Source organism: Danio rerio, chromosome 2 (genome assembly GCF_049306965.1).
Source record: "Danio rerio strain Tuebingen ecotype United States chromosome 2, GRCz12tu, whole genome shotgun sequence".
Taxonomy (NCBI): Eukaryota; Metazoa; Chordata; class Actinopteri; order Cypriniformes; family Danionidae; genus Danio; species Danio rerio.
In genome coordinates this window covers 12,667,204-12,690,000 of record NC_133177.1, presented here as the reverse complement: position 1 = coordinate 12,690,000, position 22,797 = coordinate 12,667,204, and the positions used below count along the sequence as shown (strand labels likewise).

At 34.3% G+C, this 22,797-nt stretch overlaps 3 protein-coding genes across 3 annotated transcripts in view; 1 reads left to right on the top strand and 2 right to left on the bottom strand.

The window, feature by feature from the left end:
- prtfdc1b (phosphoribosyl transferase domain containing 1b) overlaps window positions 1-4,854 on the bottom strand; it is a 24,633-nt gene extending 19,779 nt beyond the window's left edge. The window contains exons 1-3 of the mRNA NM_199518.3: window positions 4,749-4,854; window positions 4,477-4,583; window positions 3,127-3,310 (exon numbers count right to left, since the gene is read on the bottom strand). Of these exons, the coding sequence (NP_955812.2) occupies window positions 3,127-3,310; window positions 4,477-4,583; window positions 4,749-4,796 (339 nt within the window). The 5' untranslated portion in view covers window positions 4,797-4,854. The remainder of the gene's footprint in view (window positions 1-3,126; window positions 3,311-4,476; window positions 4,584-4,748) is intronic.
- ro60 (Ro60, Y RNA binding protein) overlaps window positions 1-22,797 on the bottom strand; it is a 489,528-nt gene that overhangs the window by 152,082 nt on the left and 314,649 nt on the right. The window lies entirely within an intron of this gene.
- gpr158b (G protein-coupled receptor 158b) overlaps window positions 17,748-22,797 on the top strand; it is a 135,198-nt gene continuing 130,148 nt past the window's right edge. The window contains exon 1 of the mRNA XM_691976.9: window positions 17,748-18,875. Within this exon, the coding sequence (XP_697068.4) occupies window positions 17,986-18,875 (890 nt within the window). The 5' untranslated portion in view covers window positions 17,748-17,985. The remainder of the gene's footprint in view (window positions 18,876-22,797) is intronic.

Here is a 22,797-nt window from a genome sequence, read left to right as displayed (position 1 = left end):
CTTCAAATTAAAAATAAATTAATGGTGTCTGAAAAAAACATTATATATTTTAAAGTAACCAAGCCTAGAGATTTCTTTAAGTTTTAATTAAAGGTATAATTCACCCAAAAACGAAAATGACCTCGTGATTTATCCCCCTTATGTGTTCAAAATGTATGAGTTTCTTTCCTCTGTTCAACACAAAAGAAGATTTTTTAAAAAGTTCTGTTTGCTGAGATGCATCGACTTTCCCCAAAAAATACTATGGAAGTAAATGGGTCACAGCAACTGACGTTCTTCAAAATATTTTCATTTGTATTCCACAAAAGCAAGAAACTCGAATAGGTTCTGAACAAGTGTGAAGGGCAAGTAAATGATGAAAATTTTTATTTGTAACTCTTTTTTTTTTTAACTGTGCCTTTAAGTGAGTGCTTTCCTGAAAAATTCATGTATTTATTCATTTTCTTTTCAGCTTAGTCCCTTAAGTAATTAGGGGTCGCCACAGCAGAATGAACTGCCAACTTATCCTGCATATGTTTTACGCAGCAGATGCCCTTCCAGCCACAACCCAACACTAGGAAAAACCCATAGACTATTTTTACTTTATTGTAAACTTTGTAAAGTCAGCAGTTCTAAGGAAAAATGCCCTCAAAGCTGAACTGGGAAATCAACTGACTTCATCCCAAAGATGAGAGCTGTGATAAGGAGAATGACAGATATAAAGTCATGACGCCCTCTGTTGACCAAACAAAGATATTGCAGTCAATCCTCTTACAAAAATTTAATTCATTTCTTTAGCAGGGCTTCAGAGAAAAAAAAATATTTATAATAACGGGGAATAATATGTAAACCTTTCAATCATTTTGTACATTTTACTAATATATTAAAGTACTATATTTTTCTGAATAAAATATTTAAAGACATTTGACTTTTGTGATTGATTAATTTTTAGAAGACACTGAAATTTCTTAAAGGTCTCGCATTATTTTAAAAGTGTGAAAAATTAAACCAAAACAATTATTTTGAAAAGAATGGAACACTTATTCAGAAACGATGCATTATATTGAAAGTAACTGCAAAGACGTTTGAGCAATCCCATTGTTACGGATCTGACATTTGCAGTAAAAACTTAAAATATAACCTCACAGAGAAAGTATGTTGACATTATATTGAATATCCGTTTATATTTTCCAAAACAACTAACCACGGAGTTATAGGATCAGAAAATATCAATCTGTAAACATGTTTTAGATTTTAAATGAAGAAAATAAACATGCGTCATGGATGTGACCAAAGAAGGATACAAGTTTACAGTTTACAACATAATTTGTAGAAATTCTGTCGATTAAACTGCACAACGCAAAATAAATAATGAGAAGCAAAAGATAAGAGTTGGTTTACTGTAGAACAAAAATCATTGATTTTATTTGATATTTTTTTTGCATTTGAGGAAAAAGCTCCATTATGGTTGTCAAAAAAAGGGAAATTTGGTAAATCAAATATAACAGTTTGAAAACATTGACAGAGACGTTTTTGAGTATTTTTACAGTACTGTAAAATAAGATTAAGTAAACAATGCAAAAAGAGTTTCGCTATTTTGGTGAAAACTTTATTTTTTTCATGGGAAGGTTGACATTTGCAAGCAATTGCTCATTAATATTGTTACAAAATATCTTATTTTAAAGTAAATCTTATTCTTTTGAACTTTCTAATGACGTAAAAATACTATCTAATCGGCACAATTTGCATATAGGCATGACTGTTATTCTTGCATTTTTTTTTTCAATTCAATTAAATTCAGCTGTATTTGTATAAAAGCTTTTACAATGTAGATTGTGTCAAAGCAGCTTCACATAAATGGTCATAGTAAATTGGAACAGAGTAGTTCAGTTTTTAGTGTTTAAGTTCAGTTCAGTTTAGCTCAGTTCAAAATAATAATTGAAAATAATAATAAGGTCTCTTAATCAAGAATAACAGAATGATTTCTGGATCTGATCATGTGACACTGAAAATTAGAGTAACAATGGTGAAAAGTAAAACATCATCACCAGTGTTGGGGGTAACTCATTACAAATAACATGAGTTGTATAATAACATTACTTTTCTAAGTAGCAAGTAAAGTAACGCATTACTTTTAAAAAAGTAAATAATAATATTTAAGATACTTTTTTGAAAATGTAACATGAGTTACTTATTAGTTTAAATAATTAGCTCTTTAAAAAATAAATTGCTGAATTAAAAATAGTCACAATGAATCACGCAGTCAATGAGTTCATTATTTTGAACACATTGAAAAAAAGGTAAAGGGGATGGTCTGAATGGACGGTGATTTTACTTAAGACAAATAGTACAAAAGTAGCAAACGCATTGATTTAAACTTATATAATTTATACTTCAATAATCTATATAAATGGCAAGTAGAGCTCTGGGGTTAGAAACTTCTCAGATAACATTTTCCTAAAATATTTTTTGTTATGTTTTTTAAATTTAAACAAAGGTGTATGTTATACAGTGCATTGTTAATTGCAGAGCTCCTCTATTTAAAAAAAGAAGAAAAAAAAAGTTCTAAAAGAGATAAAGCCTTAGTCAGGTAATAGAAAGTAACATAACGCATTACCTACCATAAAAAGTAACTAAGTAATGGAATTACTTACTTTTTGGGCAAGTAATTCAATATTGCAATGAATTATTTTCAAAAGTAACTTTCCCCAACACTGGTCATCACAAGAATTAAAATATATTTGAACAGATTATGAAAATACAAAACATTTATTTTTAAATTATAACAAAAACAATTAAAAACATGTATCTTTACAGATTTTAGCAAATAAATAAAGCCTTGGTGAGCAGATAAAACAACAATTTACGTGCAAGAAGTCTATAATTGATTAGAGCTGTGACGTCACACTGAGATAATCAGAAACAATGCGTCATTTGTAAAGCAAATATTAACATACATGTGTGAATGAAACTTGTGATTCATCATATGATCTAAGTAGTTTCACACCGTGTTAGTACATAAAGCTTTTAAGGAATGAGCTAAGTAAGTAGTGATATTTGACAAAAATGCATAAATTGAACAAAATACCTGAAAGACCTTTAAAAAAAAAAAAAAAAAAAAAAAAAAAAAAAAAAAAAAACACTCACCAGGTAGCTCTTGAGTCGTATGAAGTCCACCCTCATGGGAAGGGTCTTGTTGGAGTTGCAACACAGGACTTTAATGCAGTCCACCAGGTCAGCACAGAACTGATATCCTCCCTTTAGCACGCACAGGACAACAATGTCATGGTCCCCAAGATCATCCATGATATTTCTTGCCAACCTCTCTATCCTGAGAAAAAAAAAAACACTGCAGCACAACAAGGTCTAATTGTTCTTTCATATATAAGAAGTGTTTGTATTACAGAGATACAAGAAAAATAAAAGCAACGCCAATATGGTGATAATGCTTTAGCATCAATTTAGAACCATTGAGTTATAACCATATTATCAATTTATAACTGAGTGATTCAAATGCAAATGTTCATGTATGTATGCATGTATGTATGTATGTATGTATGCATGTATGTATGTATGTATATATAAATGTATGCATGTATGTATGTATGTATATATAAGTGTAATGAATGGGTCAACAATTAAATAATTAAGAAGACATGCTGTAGTTCACATCATTACTGTTAAAACCATACAATTTCTAGTGGGATTTTCTTCTGTTTACTGCTTAGTAGTATGACATTATTTCCTTAATGAATTAGTCAGGGATCACATACAATTTTAAAATATTGTGGAAAATTCTACACTGTTCTTAGTTCTATCTTGGCAATTCTGTTTTTATCTATCTATCTATCTATCTATCTATCTATCTATCTATCTATCTATCTATCTATCTATCTATCTATCTATCTATCTATCTGGAAAATAAGAATTCAGTAAGCCACTAATGTAAATATTAATGCAATGCTGGTCATAAATGTAGTGTAATTACAATAAAAAAAATCACATGCAATTGACTCTGCCAAACTTAAAGTCAGCAAATCACTGCATCACTCAATTATCATTATAATATTAGTAAATTTGGTTACATAAAAAAATAATGTTCAACCATTATTTCAATATTTTTTTAATAAAAAAGACCATATTGAGGATATTTTATTTATCTTAATTTATCATTATAATACTTGTGTTTAAAATATTTTTGAACTTTTAAATAACCGCATTGCTGAAATTGACTTAAAGAAAATAATATTAAGTTACAGTGAAAGTTTAGATCATTTTAAAATACATATATTCATAAAACTGCAATACAGCTTTATGTTGTATGCGCAGAGGGAAGTAAAACTCTGGGAACTAAACGTCATTTAAAACTGAAATATGTATTTATTTCTTCCTATTACTATAATTATTAGTTGGAATAATTGAAAACAGACAGTCTATTGCGTTCAGTGGACGTCTTCGGTAAGTGGTTAAATGACGACCTAACCACATTTACAGTACCTGTCCATGATAACACCGTGTGGAATGTAGACACAGTCCAGATCCTCGGAGTAATGCTCAGGAAATGTAAACAGGTCCAGCGGGTATCCAGGCCAGTCATCTGGGATCTAAATGAAACAGTTCTGCTGAGCATTTTGTTCACGTGTTACAAAGTTGCACATTAGTTACTTTTACACGTTCTTTAGTAAAGTCAAATACGCCAACTTTGCTTCACAAAACTGGCGAATGAATGTGTTCTCCCGCAGTGTTTTTAGTTTAACAAACGCACAAACCACAATTCCTTTTTCCACGTCTGTTTGTTTGCGTTCCCATCCTGCCATGTTGGATTCTTGCAGCTCGTTGGTTTACAAACCCCGAATGAATCTCGCGTCCACATCGGTAGTGTTTATGACGACACCCGAAGTGACGTCATCTGGATGGGTGTCAGGGCTGGGTGGTGGAGCTTGGCGTGCATCTCTGCTTAATATGTATCTTAAATCAGATATTAATTCCCAAATACTCGCTTTAACATTCCTTTTGTCATGGTTGCTTGTTGATTATGCAAGCCTCACAGTTTATTTGGCCGCCATTTGAAGCTCTACGAGATCACCTAACACTAGAGGGGTGAGTCTGTATCATGAGAGGAAAACAGCTTGTTGTTTTCCTACAATTGTGTACCTTGTGTACTTTATAATAAAAGTGTTATTGCAGTAATTGTGCTGTTGGGATTTTTACTTTCTGCGATGAATGTATAAGTGTATCAATTTTAAGTGTATTAAAATAAACTATAAAATAAAACACTGTAGTTTTGAATAAAAACAAAATAAAATATTTGTATTTTGAAAATACTACAAAATACTTCTACAAGGGAGCATGACATTTCTTAACAAACCTTCTATTAATAGGCCTACTTGATCAATGCCTTCATTAAACAGATTTAGTGATAAACTTGGTAACAACTAGTTGAAGTCAGCTTCTCTGCAACTCCTTTTTCTCTACTCCTGTACACGAGGAGGCGTTCATAAGAAATGTTTCTCTTTGATTTTAGTATAGATTGTATATCAAAAAATCTGGAGTCTAGAGTTTTTGACCATTCTCTATAGACTGGAATATTATTAAATATTTGTGTCTCATACGGTATTGTGCCACTTTTGACATCTTCAGGAAGACATCTTTTCTGTTCATTAGCTATACAGTGCACCTGCAGATCAGCCACTGGCATTGAAACAGCCAATGAAGTATTGTAAGTATCGCCACTATAGATAGAGGTTAGAGATAGAGATATTATATTCGCACATTCGGATTTTCCCCTTAGTAACATAATTCATAAAAGTATTATTCGCAAACTCTAAAAAGCAAAATCATATTAGCAGCAAATGAATATCAAAGTACAACATTGTTGACAGTCAAATAAACACTGTTTTCAAGCCACACTTGCATGCTAATTCCAAACAAGTATTCGAAAGTAACATGATAAACTATATAGACTTCTAAATGAACGAATAGGCAAATATAAAACCAACTATACCTCTATCACTATATTTTTATTATGGTTTTCCTATTTTCTGGCATCTTCATCAGCAATCCATCCAAAATGCTATTATTTGTGCAGTTTGCTCATTCTCCCAAGATGTTTTCTGTTCTTCTTTAACTGAAAGAGTCTCACTTTACCACCTTAGTGAACACTAGTACACAATCTTTAGGTCTTTTATATTTCTAAAGGTTCTCTGCATTTCCACTGCAGCCCTGAGACAGAGACTGATGATGTTCTGAAGGCTTCTCATCCTGTTTTAATTCCATCTCATTTCCTAAGCAAAGATGCTGATTCCAAGTTGCACACTATATTGTCATTATCAGGGATGTGCATTATTTATGATATATGTATTTTAAATACGTATTTTAAATACAAAATAGTATTTTGTAATTTGTATTTGATAGGGTTTATGAAAATGCATGAATATTAAGTATCAAAATACTTTAGTGTCTTGTATTTTTTCATTTATTCATTCATTTTCTTTTCGGTTTAGTCCCTTTATTAATCCGGGGTCGCAACAACGGAATGAACTGCCAACTTATCCAGCATGTTTTTACGCAGTGGATGCTCTTCCAGCCACATCCCATCTCTGGGAAACAACCATACACACTCATTCATAATCATACACTACAGACAATTTGGCCTACCCTATTCATCTGTACCACATGTCTTTGGACTCTGGGGGAAACAGGAGCACCCGGAGGAAACCCACAGGAACGCAGGAAGAGCATGCAAACTCCACACAGAAATGCCAATTCGCCCAGCTGAGGCTTGAACCAGCCACCTTCTTGCTGTGAGACGACAGCAATACCTACTGCGCCACTGCGTCTCCATCTTGTATTTTTGTATTTTTTAAAGACAGTAAAATACTTTGTAAGAAAGTCTGCAATATATGATGACATCATATAAATGTGCCCTCAGATTAATTCTTTCTCAGTTATTTGCCTAGGCTTGAGATCAGAACAGAAAATTGATTAAGAAGGTTGGCAATACTTGGAGTATAGATGGAAATTATGCAACACAAAAAGAAAATAACAGACAGGGATTGGCAGTATTTATGATGCATGTATATAAAATACATATTTTAAATACAAAATAGTATTTTGTAATTTATATTTTATGGGGTTTATGAAAATGGGTTAATATTTGTTATCAAAATACTTTATTGTCTTGTATTTTTGTATTTTAAAATACTGTAAAAATGGGGCTTCAGGTGCTTTCTCAGTTATTTGCCAAGGCTTGAGATCTGAACAGAAAATTGATTAAGAAGGTGGTCAATGTTTGGAGTAAGAATGGAAATTACGCAACAACATAAAGGGTTCAATTTTAATGATCTAAACCAGGGGTGTCCAAACTCTGTCCTGGAGGGCCGGTGTCCTACTGAGTTTAGTTCCAACTTGCTTCAACACAGCTGCCAGGAGGTTTCTAATACTGTACATCTAGTAAGAGCTTGATTCGCTGCTTCAGGTGTGTTTGATAAGGGTTGGAGCTAAACTCTTTAGGACACCGGCCCTCCAGAACTGAGCTTGGACATCTCTGTTCTAGACGGAAAGTCTAAATCGCATGGTACAAAAGCATTAAGGCCATGTCCGAATCCACTTTTGCTATTTTAAGGATGGAAAAATATGGTTTGCACCACGGCACATGGCCTAACAGGGTTTTACTTATTCTCTTAATGAGTTCTGGGTTTGTCTTGAGCATAATGTGCATTAAACCAAACAGAGTCTCATCTCTAATTCCTGTTAAGAGTCAATTGCGTCCCACTGTAGTGCATTTATTATTTACATGGTGATTTTGTAAGTGGAAAAAGTGAATGGAAAAACTGAATGCTTTACTAGTGAGAAAACAATTAAACAGAGCATTTGCAGCAAGAATAAAGAATGTGTCTCCCCCATTCAGCCTCTTTACTTTCTCTTTATGCCTTAACTTTGATGGAGTAAGGAAACAATGTTGTACGCACTCCACTGAAGACACTCATCAGCCTATATATTTAATTTTGTTTGTTAAGCGCAAGGATTTGTTTTATAACTATTTCTAAATTTAGTTCTAATTACCAGCAAAGGAATAAATAAACAATAATAACTAAGTGTGGTCATTTATCCAACTACATGTCCTATTCTTTTGCCCCATATGGTGATGCATACTGTACATCTCCAAAACCCCACAGGTGGACAAATCTAAACTTGTTTTTATTAAAACAAATATAAATATGCTTATAACAAATAATACTGCTAAAAAAAAAAAAAAAAAAAACATTATACAAATGCAGATTATCATGAATAAACTGAAAAAAGTCCCCCGACATGAAGAAGGCATGGAGGTAGTGTTTTTTATATTTATGTAGAAAATACTAATTTCAGTAACATTTTAAAGATTTAAATCTTTTTTTTTTTTTATGTAAATATATTTGGGTTTTGCTGTACATCCTGTGTGTATTAAGCAATGTGTATGCTTTTAAGTCAGATAACTAATGTGCTCTGCTCTGGACTTTAGACCTGCTTTCAGCTGATCAATTAAGCAGTCTATATTAGTTCCTCAAAATAGCAACGCTCCGATAATGTGCCTTAACACCTCTCCTTTTTGATGCAGAACACTTATGAGTCCACACAGTGGTGCAAATGGATTTACTGTTTAAACAACGTGGTGCAAAATGGGAAAACAAGGTTGCGTTGGTCTGAAAATAGCAACACGTTGCGGCAAACACATCTTGCTTCTTATTGCGCCGGGTGTATGATAAAGCCCAAAGAAAACAACTGACAAATGGCATGGGTAAATATGGGAACAAGTCCACAATCATTGAAAATAGTATACTGCACAGTGCTAAAACCAGTAATATGTAATGGCAGTTTAGTGTACAATTTGGCATCAGCATCTTTGCTTAAGAAATTAGATGGAATAAAATATCAGTCCTTAAGAATAGGATGAGCAGCACATAATCATTATTAGTCTCATGCTGCGGGTGGAAATGCAGAGAAACTATAGAAATATAAAACACCTACAAATTGTGTTCTGGTGTTTACTAATTGGGTAAACTGGGCCTGTTTCCAGTTAAAGAAGAACTGAAAAACCTTGGGAGAATGAGTAAACTGCACAAATAATAATAGGTTTGGATGGATTGCTGATGTAGATGTCAAGAAAATAAGAAAAACAACATACAAATAAGTCCTACAGTGGTGATTCCTACAATACTTTAATACAGGCAGTTTCAAATGCTAGCAGTTGATGTGCAGATGCATTGTACAATTAATGAAGAGATGTCAAAGTCACAGTAAATGAGACACAAATATTTAATAATACTCCAATCTATACTGGTCAAAAACTTCAGACTCCTGTTACGTGGCAGCAGCAAGATATATATGAAGAGTTTATTTGCAAAAAACAGCTTATTTTTTTAGAGATATCATGTTTTATGCTGTGCATTAAAGAGCAATTGCAAAAACATGATTTATGGAAATGACTAAAACTGGAGATTTGAGTAGTTTGCAGACATAAGGTTTTTACATTAGATATTGAAGATTTGAGTTGCAAAAAAAGACATACAGTATATTGAACAAAATATAAAATAACCTCTTCATTTATCACCCTTTTAAAATATAAAACTGTTAGGAGATTGCTGCTATTCCACTGGCCAAGCAATGGATGAAAACACGATAATGAGATATAATACTATATTCCTACTCACTCATTCATTTTCTTGTCAGCTTGTCCCTTTATTAATCCAGGGTCGCCACAGTGGAATGAACCACCAACTTATCCAGCAAGTTTTTACGCAGCGGATGCACTTCCAGCCACAACCCATCCACACACACATTCACACACTCATACACTCATACACTACAGACAATTTAGCCTACCCAATTCACCTGTACCGCATGTTTTTGGACTGTGGGGAAACCGGAGCACCTGGAGGAAACATGATCAAACTGGAGAACATGCAAACTCCACTCAGAAACGCCAACTGAGCCGAGGTTCGAACCAGCGACCTTCTTGCTGTGAGGCGACAGCACTACCTACTGCGCCACTGCCTCGCCTATATTCCTACTCATTACATGGTTTTTACAGTGATTAAAACAAGACAGGACTTTCTGTATGAAATTTGTACAAAATTTAAGCTAAAATGAAAGAGAAAGTCAGTTTAATGGTGAAGGGATTGATCAAATATGTATATTGACTGAATGTTTGCAAAGAAATGTCATGCTTCCTTGTAAAAGTATCTTGTAGTATTTTCAAAATACAAAATACTGTATTTTATTTTGATACTGTACTGTGCTTTGGTTGATGTATTTTGAGTTTATTTTGATACAGGTAAAATTGAAGTATACTTTAAAATACATTTCAATATAGTTTTGCCCATCCCTGCTCATTATATATGACTGGTCTTAGCATTGTGTAGTATTATTTTCAGTGGTTCAAAATCATATGTTAGACTGCATCCTAATGATTTGTTTATAAGCATCATTAAGCTGTGTTGATGTCACTGCAGCTACATGCCACTTATGTTATGCCAATAATGTCAGTAGGCCTAAATGCCACTAATGTCAGTAGACCTACATGTCACTTATGTCAGTACATGCCACTAATGTCAGTACATGCCACTAATGTCATGCCACTGATGTCAGTACATGCCACTAATGTCATGGCACTAATGTCAGTACATCAGTAGGCCTACATGTCAGTGACAGTAGGTGTCAGTATAAGCACATGTTATAAGAACATTAACGTTATAAGTTTTTCTTCGCTTTATTATTTAAAAATGATTAGGCAAATGACACCTTATATCCAATGACATGTACTGTCAATAGACTAAACATTACGTATAGTGGCAATAAATACCGGAAGTATAACTATGAATACATAAAATAAATGCTTTTAAATTTTGCGACACAATAAATCATGTTAAAAGTCGCGTAATGATTAAATATGATTTTGCGCATGTTGATTAGTGTCATTAAGCTTTGGCGGGCGTCGATGTCACTGCTGGAGATGTCACTGCAGTGACATGCAGCGCGAGACTCTGAGCGACACAGATCACTACACATGCCACTACCGAGTGACACATGACAGGAAAAACCGAACATGCCACCGGATGTGTCACTACACTCAGTGGCAGATGCCAGTGGCATCTGTACGTCAGATGTCGTGTCACTTCATGTTAAAACTGCTTCTGCTCTCGAATATACCCCTGCTATTTGCTGATAATTTCTTTATATGTGATGCATAATTTCCAATCAGACTCCAAGCATTGCGACTTCAATACGAATAAATTTTCTGTTCTTATCTCAAGCCTACGCAAATAACTGAGAAAGCACCAATCAGAGGCCACATTTTCAGACGTCATGGTCATGTAGACTTCTTGCAAAGTATTTTAGTGTTCTAAAGTGTTTTAAAAATACAAGACACTAAATATTTTTTTGCGATTTTTTTTACTTGATACAAAATATTAACCCTTTCCCAGTGATGGGTTGCAACTGGAAGAGCATCCGCTGCGTAAAACATATGCTGGATAAGTTGGCGGTTCATTCTGCTGTTGCGACCCCAGATTAATAAAGGGGCTGAGCCGAAAAGAAAAAAATGAATGAATGAAAAATATTAACCCATTTTCATAAACCTTGTCAAATAAAAATTACAAAACAATAATTTATATTGAAAAAATGTAGCATAAATACTGCCCCTCCCTGTATAATATCTCTATTCATTCATTCATTCATTCATTCATTTTCCTTCAGATTTTTCCTGCCAACTATTCCATCATATGTTTTGCGCAACGAATGCCCATCCAGTTGCAACCCAGTTCTAAGAAGCACTCATACACACTCATTGACACACACACTCATACACTACCGCCAATTTAGTTCATTCATTTTACCTATACCACATTTCTTTGGACTGTGGGGGAATCCAGAGCACCTGATGGAAACCCACATGAACACTGAAAGAACATGCAAACTCTGATGTTAAAAACTGATGTTTTTAACAGTATTTTTAAATTAATATGGCTGGTATGCAATGGAACATTATTACACTCATATTTTGTAATTTTAGTGATGCTCCAGGAGCACTAAATTGTATGAATTAGATTGTACGAATTCATACGAATATAGCCACTAAATCAAAAAGCTAGGAATTGCCGTGAGATTGCGTTGGATTGAAAAAACGCTGCTTTTAAAGCCCTGTTCCTCAAGAGAGAGAGATTTCTAACTCGCTGACAGTGTAGACCAGATATACAGTCATTTTAGAACTGCTGTAAATATCCTGCCAGACTCTTAACCTCAACAACTCTTTTTCTATATAATATAGATTTTGGTAGTTCTTTGATTTTGGCCTGGTTATACTAATGCTTTTAGTTGTTCAATTTAATGTGGGCCTACAAGTCTGACTTTCCTCATTAATTATGCTGCAATTTTAGCCACGTTGTGTGTGCACAATTTGTGGGTGCACAAATTTTTCCATAAAAGAAATGACAAAAACATTATATTGTAATATGTTAAGTTGTACTCTCTCTCTCTCTCTCTCTCTCTCATTTTTTTTTAGCTTGTATTGAAGGTAGAGTTAATTATATATGGCTGTATTCTACCTCAGCCAGCTGTATTTTTCATGAAGACATTGTTTAGTGCCTATAAGATATTTTTCTTTTGGGGATTGTTGACTGGTCCAGGAATTCAGTGATTTCCTGTTTTACTGTCCTTGTGGGGATATTTTATTTTCAGCAATATAGGCATGTGCACGCACAACATAAAGATAGCTGTACAAGTGTGTGTGTGTGTGTGTGTGTGTGTGTGTGTGTGTGTGTGTGTGTGTGTGTGTGTGTGTGTGTGTGTGTGTGTGGTCGTGTTTGTTTGTGTGTGTGTTTGTGTGTGTGTGTGTGTGTGTGTGTAAGTGTACACATTTGTGTGCATAATGCATATGTTTGCACCTTTGAATTTTTTATGTGTTAATGTGGGTGTACAAGTGCATTCATTTAAAATGCTTTTCCACCATCTTAAGGAAGACTATAGGGCTGAACAATATTGGAAAAATCTGACATTAAAATATTTTTGTTCTGTGATATGTATTGCAATATGAATATAATTTCACCAGATGAATTGAACAGCAGTATTTGAAAAGATTGCATTCATTTAGATAGCTTGGGATGATCAAATCTTTTCGGTGTAGTGCATTTGCATAAATTATAATAAATTACAAGCATACTATAAAACGTCTATACAAAATAATGATGTAAAAAATGAAATTATTATAGACGCTCAGAAATAAAGGTATGTGAGTTGTCACTGGGGTGGTACCTTTTTAAAAGGTACATGTTTGTACTTAAAGTATGAATTAGTACCTACAATTTTTAAGAGAAACTCTTTTGTACATTTTAAGTACTAATATGTACCCTTGAGGTATTAATATGGAATTTTTAGGTACAAATTTGTGCCTTTTGAAAAGGTACCACCCCAGTGACAACTTGTGTACCTTTATATTTGAGAGTCTAGCCTATATAGCCTATAAAAAGGTCAATATTGCCACCACAAGTGACAGAGGAATTGAATTAAAGTAATAAAGGGCTAGAATTAAAATGATATAACCCACTTTGTAGCTTTCTTTTAAATTAGATTAGGCCTATATAAAAATAGCCTATATAGAAATTCTTTTGATGAGGTGTTTTCCACTTTGGATGTATTTTAATATAGCTAATTTTGATAATGGCGACGCAGTGGCTCAGTAGATAGTGCTGTCGCCTCACAGCAAGAAGGTCACTGGTTCGAGCCTCGGCTGGGTCAATTGGTGTTACTGTGTTCCCGTGGGTTTTCTCCGGGTGCTCCTGTTTCCCACATAACTTCGAAGACATGTGGTACAGGTGAATTGGGTAGGCTAAATTGTAGTGTTTATGTGTGAAAGAGTGTGTATGGATGCATCCCAGAGATGGGTTGCAGCTGGAAGGGCATCCGCTCCGTGAAACATGTGAAGGATAAGTTGGCGGTTCATTCCGCTGTGGGAACCCCACATTAATAAAAGGACTAAACCGAAAAGAAAATGAATGAATGAATGTATTGAGCCATTAAACAATTATAATTTGAAAGAGAACATTGACATTTTGAAAACTGAACTGGAACTGTATAATTACAAATAAACTTAGAGACTTTTTATGCTTTTGATAAAGTAGCATTCAACTTGAGCTCCTTAGAAAATGTGCCGGAACCGTTTCTCCATGTTTTGCTGGTAATATCTTTCAATAAATATTTATTTAGGCCTATTTAATTATTCATTTATTATTTATGTATAATAATTGAAACATAAAAAGGGATAATAAAATAAAATCAACAACGAAAATGTAAATGAAAACATAAATGAAAAAGCTTATTTATTGACTCTCTCTATATTAAGGCTAAAACACTGTTTTATTTATTTATTTATTTATTTATGCCTACTTGTATGTATGTATGTACAGTATGTATGTTCTTTCATTTTAGTTGTCTTTTATTTCTTTTATTTTGTTTCCAAAAATGAATCCTCATTTCACTTAACATGTTTGCAATGATAATAAAGCTTGTTAACAAGTTTTTAATAATTAATGGAGGAATTATGATGCTTTGTTTCATTGTTTCATTTCATTTACAAGTAGCAAAGTATTAACAGCTACTGTGTAATTCTGTCTATTCTCATCCTATCCCTGTGTGCCCCCTGGCGGCATAGTCGCAAACTGCGGTTTTACCTAAAAAACACGTTCCATTTGTACACGACTGTCGGAATACACCCCCTTGTGGCAGTCGCACAGAATTTTCAGTTCTGACGTGGACCATGAGAGAGAAGCTGTTCTCACAGTGTCCGAAATAAAAAAGTGCAAAAGCAACTCCCGCACACGAAACTGCATGAACAACACTAGTGGAATATATTATATCTGGTCGGCCGATCGCATACAGTTTAGTCGCAGGAGATCAAATATTTCAACAGATCCGCAGCTCAATTCGGATCCGAATTATCAGCATACGAAAATAATCGGAACTCCACGCAGTTCCTGGACTACTCTTTATTGGAAATGAATGACTTCTGGTCTGTCGCTTGTCGTGTGCAGTGGAAAGGAGACTTTACTCCTTTAGTGTGGCGGCGATACGTCTCGCAGCGTTAATGCTCCTTTTAAAGTGTCACCCACTGTATGTAAACAACAGAGCAAAGATAAAAGTTACATAAACAGCGCTTGATGATTTTAACAGAAGTCTAACAGTATTCTGGTACAGAAATTAAACAAGCATAAAATAAGATGGTCATCGTTGTATAAATTAGTTAAAAATAATCATAGTTAATCATGTTTTTGTCTTTTAATACTTAATATATAATCTAATCCTACAATGTGAGTATTGCAGATCCACACATTGCGATATCGATGCTTAAACTATAAATTGTGCAGCCCAGTGTAGTGTAGTAAGTACAAAAATGCAGTAAGCCAACAGAAACTGTGCAAATTATATATATATATATTTTATATTATAAAAGTTTTATTCTAAAATGTATGTTTCACTCACAATTTATATTAGATGTAATGTGTCTTGTATTCATTTGAAAAAAAAAAATTGTTACAATTTAACTGTTGTTTTAAAAAGAAAGTATGTTTGCTGATATTAAAGTTTGCTTCCAAATTTCTTCAATATATCTTCCTTGTGGCACCATTTAAATCAAAACTATAAAACTATAGAGTTTAGATTTAAATGGTGCCACAAGGAAGATCTATTGGAGAAATTTGGAAGCATATACACACACACACACACACACACACACACACACACACACACACACACACACACACACACACACACACACACACACACACACACACACACACACACACACAGTTAAAGTCAGAATTATTAGCCCCCCTGAATTATTTGTCCTCTGTTTAATTATTTTCCCCAATTTCTGTTTAACGGATAGAAGATTTTTTCAACACATTCCTAGACTAGACATATTTTTAATAACTAATTTCTAATAACTGATTTTTTTTTTTATCTTTGCCATGATGACAGTATAGAATATTTTACGAGATATTTTTCAAGACACTTCTATACAGCTTAAAGTGATATTTAAAGGCTTAACTAGGTTCATAGGCTAACTAGGCAGGTTAGGGTAACTAGGCAAGTTATTGAATAATGACGGTTTGTTCTGTAGACTATCAAAAAAAAAATGCTTAAAGGGGCTAATAATTGTTTCCCTAAAATGTGTTTTTTTTTTTAATAAACACTGCTTTTATTCTAGCCGAAATAAAACAAATATGACTTTCTTTAGAGGAAAAAATATTGTCGGACATACTGTGAAAATTTCCTTGCTCTGTTAAACATTATTTAGGAAATATTTAAAAAAGAAATAAAAAAATCAAAGGGGGGCTAATAATTCTGACTTCAACTATATATATATATATATATATATATATATATATATATATATATATATATATATATATATATATATATATATATATATATATATATATATATATAGTTACAACTATATATATATCAATAGTTGAATTGTCTAATTGATTATAGACATTTTTGTTTTTATTATGTTCTTAATCATCTTCTGTGTTTTAATTTACAATTTTGATGTAAAGCACTTTGGGCAGCCCATTGGGTGAAAGGTGCTATAAAAATAAAGTGATTTATTGACTGAATATATGATGATGGAAATCACAATGTTTTTGAGTGGACTATCTCTTTAATGTGGCATACCATAAAGGTTAATGCCATGTTCAAAGATAAAGGGTGGAGAGTGCTATTGTATGTGTTGGGTCAACTGTGTGATTGCAAATTTATTTACAAATTATTTACAACAGTGTTTACACACAGGGGTTTTAAATGTACAGTTAAAGTCATAATTATTAGCCCCCCTTTTTTCTTTTTTAAATGTTTCTCAAATTTTGATTAACAGAGCAAGGAAATTTTCACAGTATGTCTGATAATATTTTTTCTTCCGGAGAAAGTCTTATTTGTTTTATTTTGGCCAAAAAAAGAAATTTTTAATTTTTGAAAAATAATGAGGTCAAAATTAAGCTATATATATTTTCCAATAGTCTAACAAACCATCCTTATACATTAACTTAAGTCACTTAAGCTGTATGGAAGTGTCTTGAAAAATATATAGTAAAATATTATTTCCTGTCATTATGACAAAGTTCAAATAAATTAAAATGAGTTAATTAAACTATTATGTTTAGAAATGTGTTGAAAAATATTCTCTACGTTAAACAGAAATTGGAGAAAAAAATAATTGGGGGGCTAATAATAATTCTGACTTCAACTGTAAATACATCTTTAAACAAACAAACAAACAAACAAACAAACAAACAAACAAACAAACAAACAAAAAACGCATAATTTGGCTAATTTAAATGTTAGTTATCAAGTTTGTGCGATTTTTGTTGTAAATTATTTACTTTTAGCTATTAAAAATTAACAGGTTTTTACTGAAGGTTACAGTCCATTTTTCGTATAAAACTGAACATTAGCCTATAGTTAAAAAATGATTAATATTACCCTACAATAATGTAACATGCAACCTATATAAAGCAATGCATCTTTAATACGATTATAAAGGAGGAAGATGGGCTCGGAATGCTCAATATGCCCATGAGAACACCCCGTACCAGCATCCCTTGTCGCTTGTGTTTCTTCACCCCACCCAGATGCACAAGACTGACGGGAACGATGGCCATTCAAAAGTCCTCAGTACAGTAACGGGGGAAAGGAGCTTTTGGAAACAATCAGCCCCCCGCCAGCTCCGAGCGAGCATTCGTTACTGATGTGAGTAGTGAACGCTACAGTAACCACGGCAGAAACGATGCTCTAGATATTTACCACTACATCTACGCGCTCGAGACAGATCCACAGAATGCCAGCGGTCTATAGATGTCGGTGTAGCGGTCGGTGTGTGGATTTGTCTGATTGAACCATTAGAGTTGAGTAACTTTTCAGAATGCACGTCTGTTTACATTGCGCCGAGGAATGGACGCACTTCTGAAGTGAATGTCAATGGAGAATGTTCACGGTGCTTGCTGGCGTCGCGGTATGGACGCGTTCCTGCTCTACCTTCTTCTGCTAATTGGGATTGCAAAGGGATCAAATTATGGCTACGTGGAATGGTCTGAGAGCGACAAAGATCTCGAAATCAAGGCTAAATATCCTGTTTACAGCACCAGCGAGACGACGCACCAGCAGCCGACCATCTCCAGCACCGAGCGACCGGCGGTGGCGCATAAGCTCGAGGAGGATCTTCCGCGGGTGGTCACCGCTTTCCTCCACACCGGAGACTCGTCCACCCTGGAGCATGTCAACTGCTCGCGGCGGTATGAGCTGAGCAGTCTTCGCGGTGGAGCTCACGCCGCCTCGCACTCCTCCCTCCAAGGCGTCCTCGACACCGTGGCACAAGCCACCAACTTCCTAAACATGCTCCTGCAGTCCAATACCTCCAAGGAGCAGCATTTGAGGATGGATATTCAGTGGTACCACGCGCTGGTGTCGAGTATGTTGGAAGGGAATCCTAAAATCCACCGGGCAGTGGTCACATTTCACATGGAGTCTCCTGAGGCGCCTGGTCCTCAGGTGTTTCTCCAGGCGACCAGAGGAGAGGAGCGCATAGTGCTTCAAGATCTGTCCACCACCGCGCGCCATCGCCTTAAAAACCGGACTTCTGAGTCCGACTGGTACAACGTGTTTCGGGACCGAAATAAACACAAGCGGCTGGTTAAAAGTAGAGCGTTTCCAGCAGCGCATGGCGGATATTTTTTAGACAAAAGTCATGTCAAGTGGTCTTCGCCTTATCTAGAGTGCGAGCACGGCAGGTTTGTGCCGCACTGGCTTTTAACGATTTCTGCTGGCTTCTATGGCTTGAAGAATAAGACGGCGCCCGAGTTTAGGTAAGCCACACTGTTCAAGAACTTTAGCTATACATGAACATTGAAGACTATACAAACTGAACAACGAATTAGAATTTTGACTTTGTTTCTTTTTAAACAAAACTTAAAATTTAACATAAAGAATTGTATATTATATTATATTATATTATATTATATTATATTATATTATATTATATTATATTAATTATATGATGGGAAAAATGATGCAGGGTAGGCTACATTATGCACTTTTGGCCACAAAATCATCTAAACATTTCTTGAAGAAAATGAATATAAACTTCACTAAACACAACCCATTTTGTGGGGTAAACTTGCACAATAATTGTTCATAAAATAAAAAGACACAACAAATGTCCATGGTAAAACACTAACAATGATGAAAAACAAAATTAAGCCTGTTTCCAACAAATGAATTGTTGAATTTACGGGATTTAAATCACCTGTCCGACCTTATTGAACAGAACAATAACTTCATTCATTCATTCATTCATTCATTCATTCATTCATTCATTCATTCATTCATTCATTCATTCATTTTCCTTCAAGTTTTATAATGTTTTATTGTGTTCACTTGTTTACCAAGCAAGTGTATCAAGTATAATATGGTATTATGATGATGTTTGAAGAAACCACATTTAGGTATTGGAAGCTTAGTACAATGCATCATTGTCATTCAATTAACATATTTAAAACGTGTTAAAGCAAGTTGTATTTAATTTTAAGTTGGCACAATCACTATTCTAGAGGAATGTTTCAGTAAATAGAACACTTTAATGGTTTATAGATATTGTTCACAATAAAAACAGTTATTGTCAAATGTTGGTGGAGCATATAAATAATTAATGTGGTTTTGTTTGGTTGAATGTAAATGTGACTAACACCCACTGCAAACCGCTGTGACACCGCTTGGTAAAAAATCATTGAAAAAAGAGCTTGTCAGCATTTGCTGGCGGATACCATTTGGCTAGATATTTTTTTTTTTTCAACAGATTCCATGCAATGCCATTCAGGTATTTTAAAGTATATGACTCGGGTGTCCAGATAGTTTTGGGGAAAATTTATTTTAATGATGAGAAAGACTGTTGGACACACATAATCACTGGGTGAATAAAGAGGGAATGTTTGCACTTGAATGAGCAGTTTGCACTGCTGGGTATCACTCAGACACAGCATCAAGCTACAAACCTGATCCAAGCAATTTTAAAATCAATCTATTCATGAATAAATTACAGAAGTTGCTGGCTGCATTGGTTACTTGAACCCTTTTGGATATTTTTTTGGGCCACTTGCACTTTAACAGTGCACATGATACACTCGTGTGCACTGCAGGGGCGCCTCCAAGGGGTGGCCAGGGGTGGCCACGGCCACCCCTCGGTAAACTCTGGCCACCCCTGTGGCCACCCCTTTGCCCACCCCAATATAATTTTGCGGTTGACATTATTGATTTAAATGAACTTATAAATTCCCAATATTTAGATAGATAGATAAATAAATAAATAAATAAAATGCAGTCACAAAATTATTGTTGGTGTTACTGACGTAGCTCTCCCCCTCTTGTTCAATGCTGGTGAAAGCAAACTGACGCATGAGCGCGGAAAACCATTCCCGCGCGCCTCACGCACTCCTGCGTGAATCCCGGTTGGTTGTTTGCATGCACGCCGACATAATAGGCACCGCTCATGCGCCGTGAAACCGGAGTAACAGCCTTTTGTGTAGAAGTGTCGGCACGCAGCGAGTTTTGAAATGTCGGTTAAAGTTTATATAATATGATGATGATGATGATGTTACTTTCACTAAGCATGCCTTTAAAGCAGAAAGAAGGGATAATGAGTCAGGGAGGTAAGACTTCATAACATGATTTATCAGCCATGATCTGGTCTAAGACCACAGATAATTCTATAATACATTTTTTGTATTCTTTAGAATTGTCATAATTAATTTTCATGCAAAAGGTTTCTTAAGTGATGTTGGCATATCACTCCAGTTGTTGTTTTCCAATAATATTTAGGACTGATTTCTGTTATTTATTCAGAATATTAATTGTATATTAATATTATTTGTATTTATTTAGAATAAATATACATAAATTGTTATATTTATTGAATAACAAATCTAACAATTCAAGAGAGGTGGGGGTGTATAGGGTGGTTCGCCCAGGGTGTCATTTAAACTAGAACCACCACTACCCTCCCCGATCGTCCTTGACAGCACGCACACACCTTCAATAGACAGCAATGGCAATTTAATATTTACCTTAAGCTACAGTATATCAATAGAAGAAGCTGCATTAATAAAATGGCTCAAAAAGCAATATGGATAAATAATATAATTAGGTATAGTGAGTGTGTATAGTAATGCCTTTTGTTCAGTTTGTTCATTTGTTTGGGTTATTAATAAACTCATTATTCTTTCATTCATTTTCTTTTCGGCTTAGTCCCTTTATTAATCCAGGGTCGCCACAGTGGAATGAACCGCCAACTTATCTAGCACATTTTTACACAACGGATGCCCTTTCCAGCTGCAACCCATCACTGGGAATAATAAACTCATTAATCTTCATTAATTTTAGACATGGCATATCATGATGTACAATAAAGGCACGTAAAAAAAGAAGTTATTATACAGTATATGAAAAGTGTTTTTAAACTAAACATAGATTTTTATTTGGTTTGCACATGTACTTGCTGAATTATTTCAAAGAATGAATTGCAATATTTCAAGTAGAATTAATTAAATGAATAAAAACTACATTATTTCATTTACCAGAAAAAAATATATAACATTACACTGAATTCATTATTTTTTTTGTGTGCCACCCCAAGATTTGGTGCGGCCTCTTCTGGCCACCCCTAAGAAAATTTTCTGGGGGCGCCACTGGTGCACTGCATAAATATTTTATAATCTACAGCCATTGCAGCAGAAGTCATTTTCAGCCAGAACTGATCTATGCAATGGTTTGGAAAGTCTACAAGTTTGAATGGCATATGACATATCAACTCATTTACCCCCAACATTAGGAATTTCTGTACATATTGATAATTCAAGTCTGTTTTTTTTTTTTTTAAGTGCAGGGTACCACTTTAGCATTGTTTTTGATATTCAAGCTACATCTTTGATTTCAGTGCGATACCTTTGGCGTTGATATATTATGATAGCTATGATGAAATTATACTGTATAGTGGTGTGTAATTTTACCATTACAACATGGTATAACATACTGCTTGTAGGATACACTATAAAAAATATTTTAGTTTTCATAAGTTCTTTTAAGCCAATGTTGAGTTTTTTAGTTGAATTTAAATTACACCAACACACTGATTGGGTTTGTCCATATTTGACCCAACATTAGCTCATATAGTGCATAGTAAATAACATAGTAGGTGGATTTGGTAAGTATAAAATGGTCCAGAAATGTTTTTATATGTTCATTTATAAATAGAAGATTTAGCCCTAGAATCAGATGCTCCATATTTACTGTATTTAGAACGGTTGTGAATATTAGCACACACATTTTGAGGTACTCTGAAATAAACACAAGCAAAAAAATTATTTGTCAAAAAACTTTTTCAATTTAATAGATGCCTTTTATTGTCCGAAGTGGACTGGACAGCAAGCAGCATCTATATTCTTCTTAGTGAACATAAATGTTTTTTTCCACGTGACGCTATATTAATGTATACAATGCAGTCTCTTGGTCACGCGAAAATATCCCAAACTGTATTTGTATACAAAGTTCACACATACAATTAATGTCACATGGTTATCTATATTTTTTTTACATTTTTAAAACAAATTAAAAACAAGTAATGTGTATGATTCAGCATAGTGGGAACTTACCTGATATAACATGAGAACTGCAGAGTCGAGCATTTCTAATTAGGTCGCCATTTTATTCAGCTCCCTTTTAGCCAAAGAGGTCTAC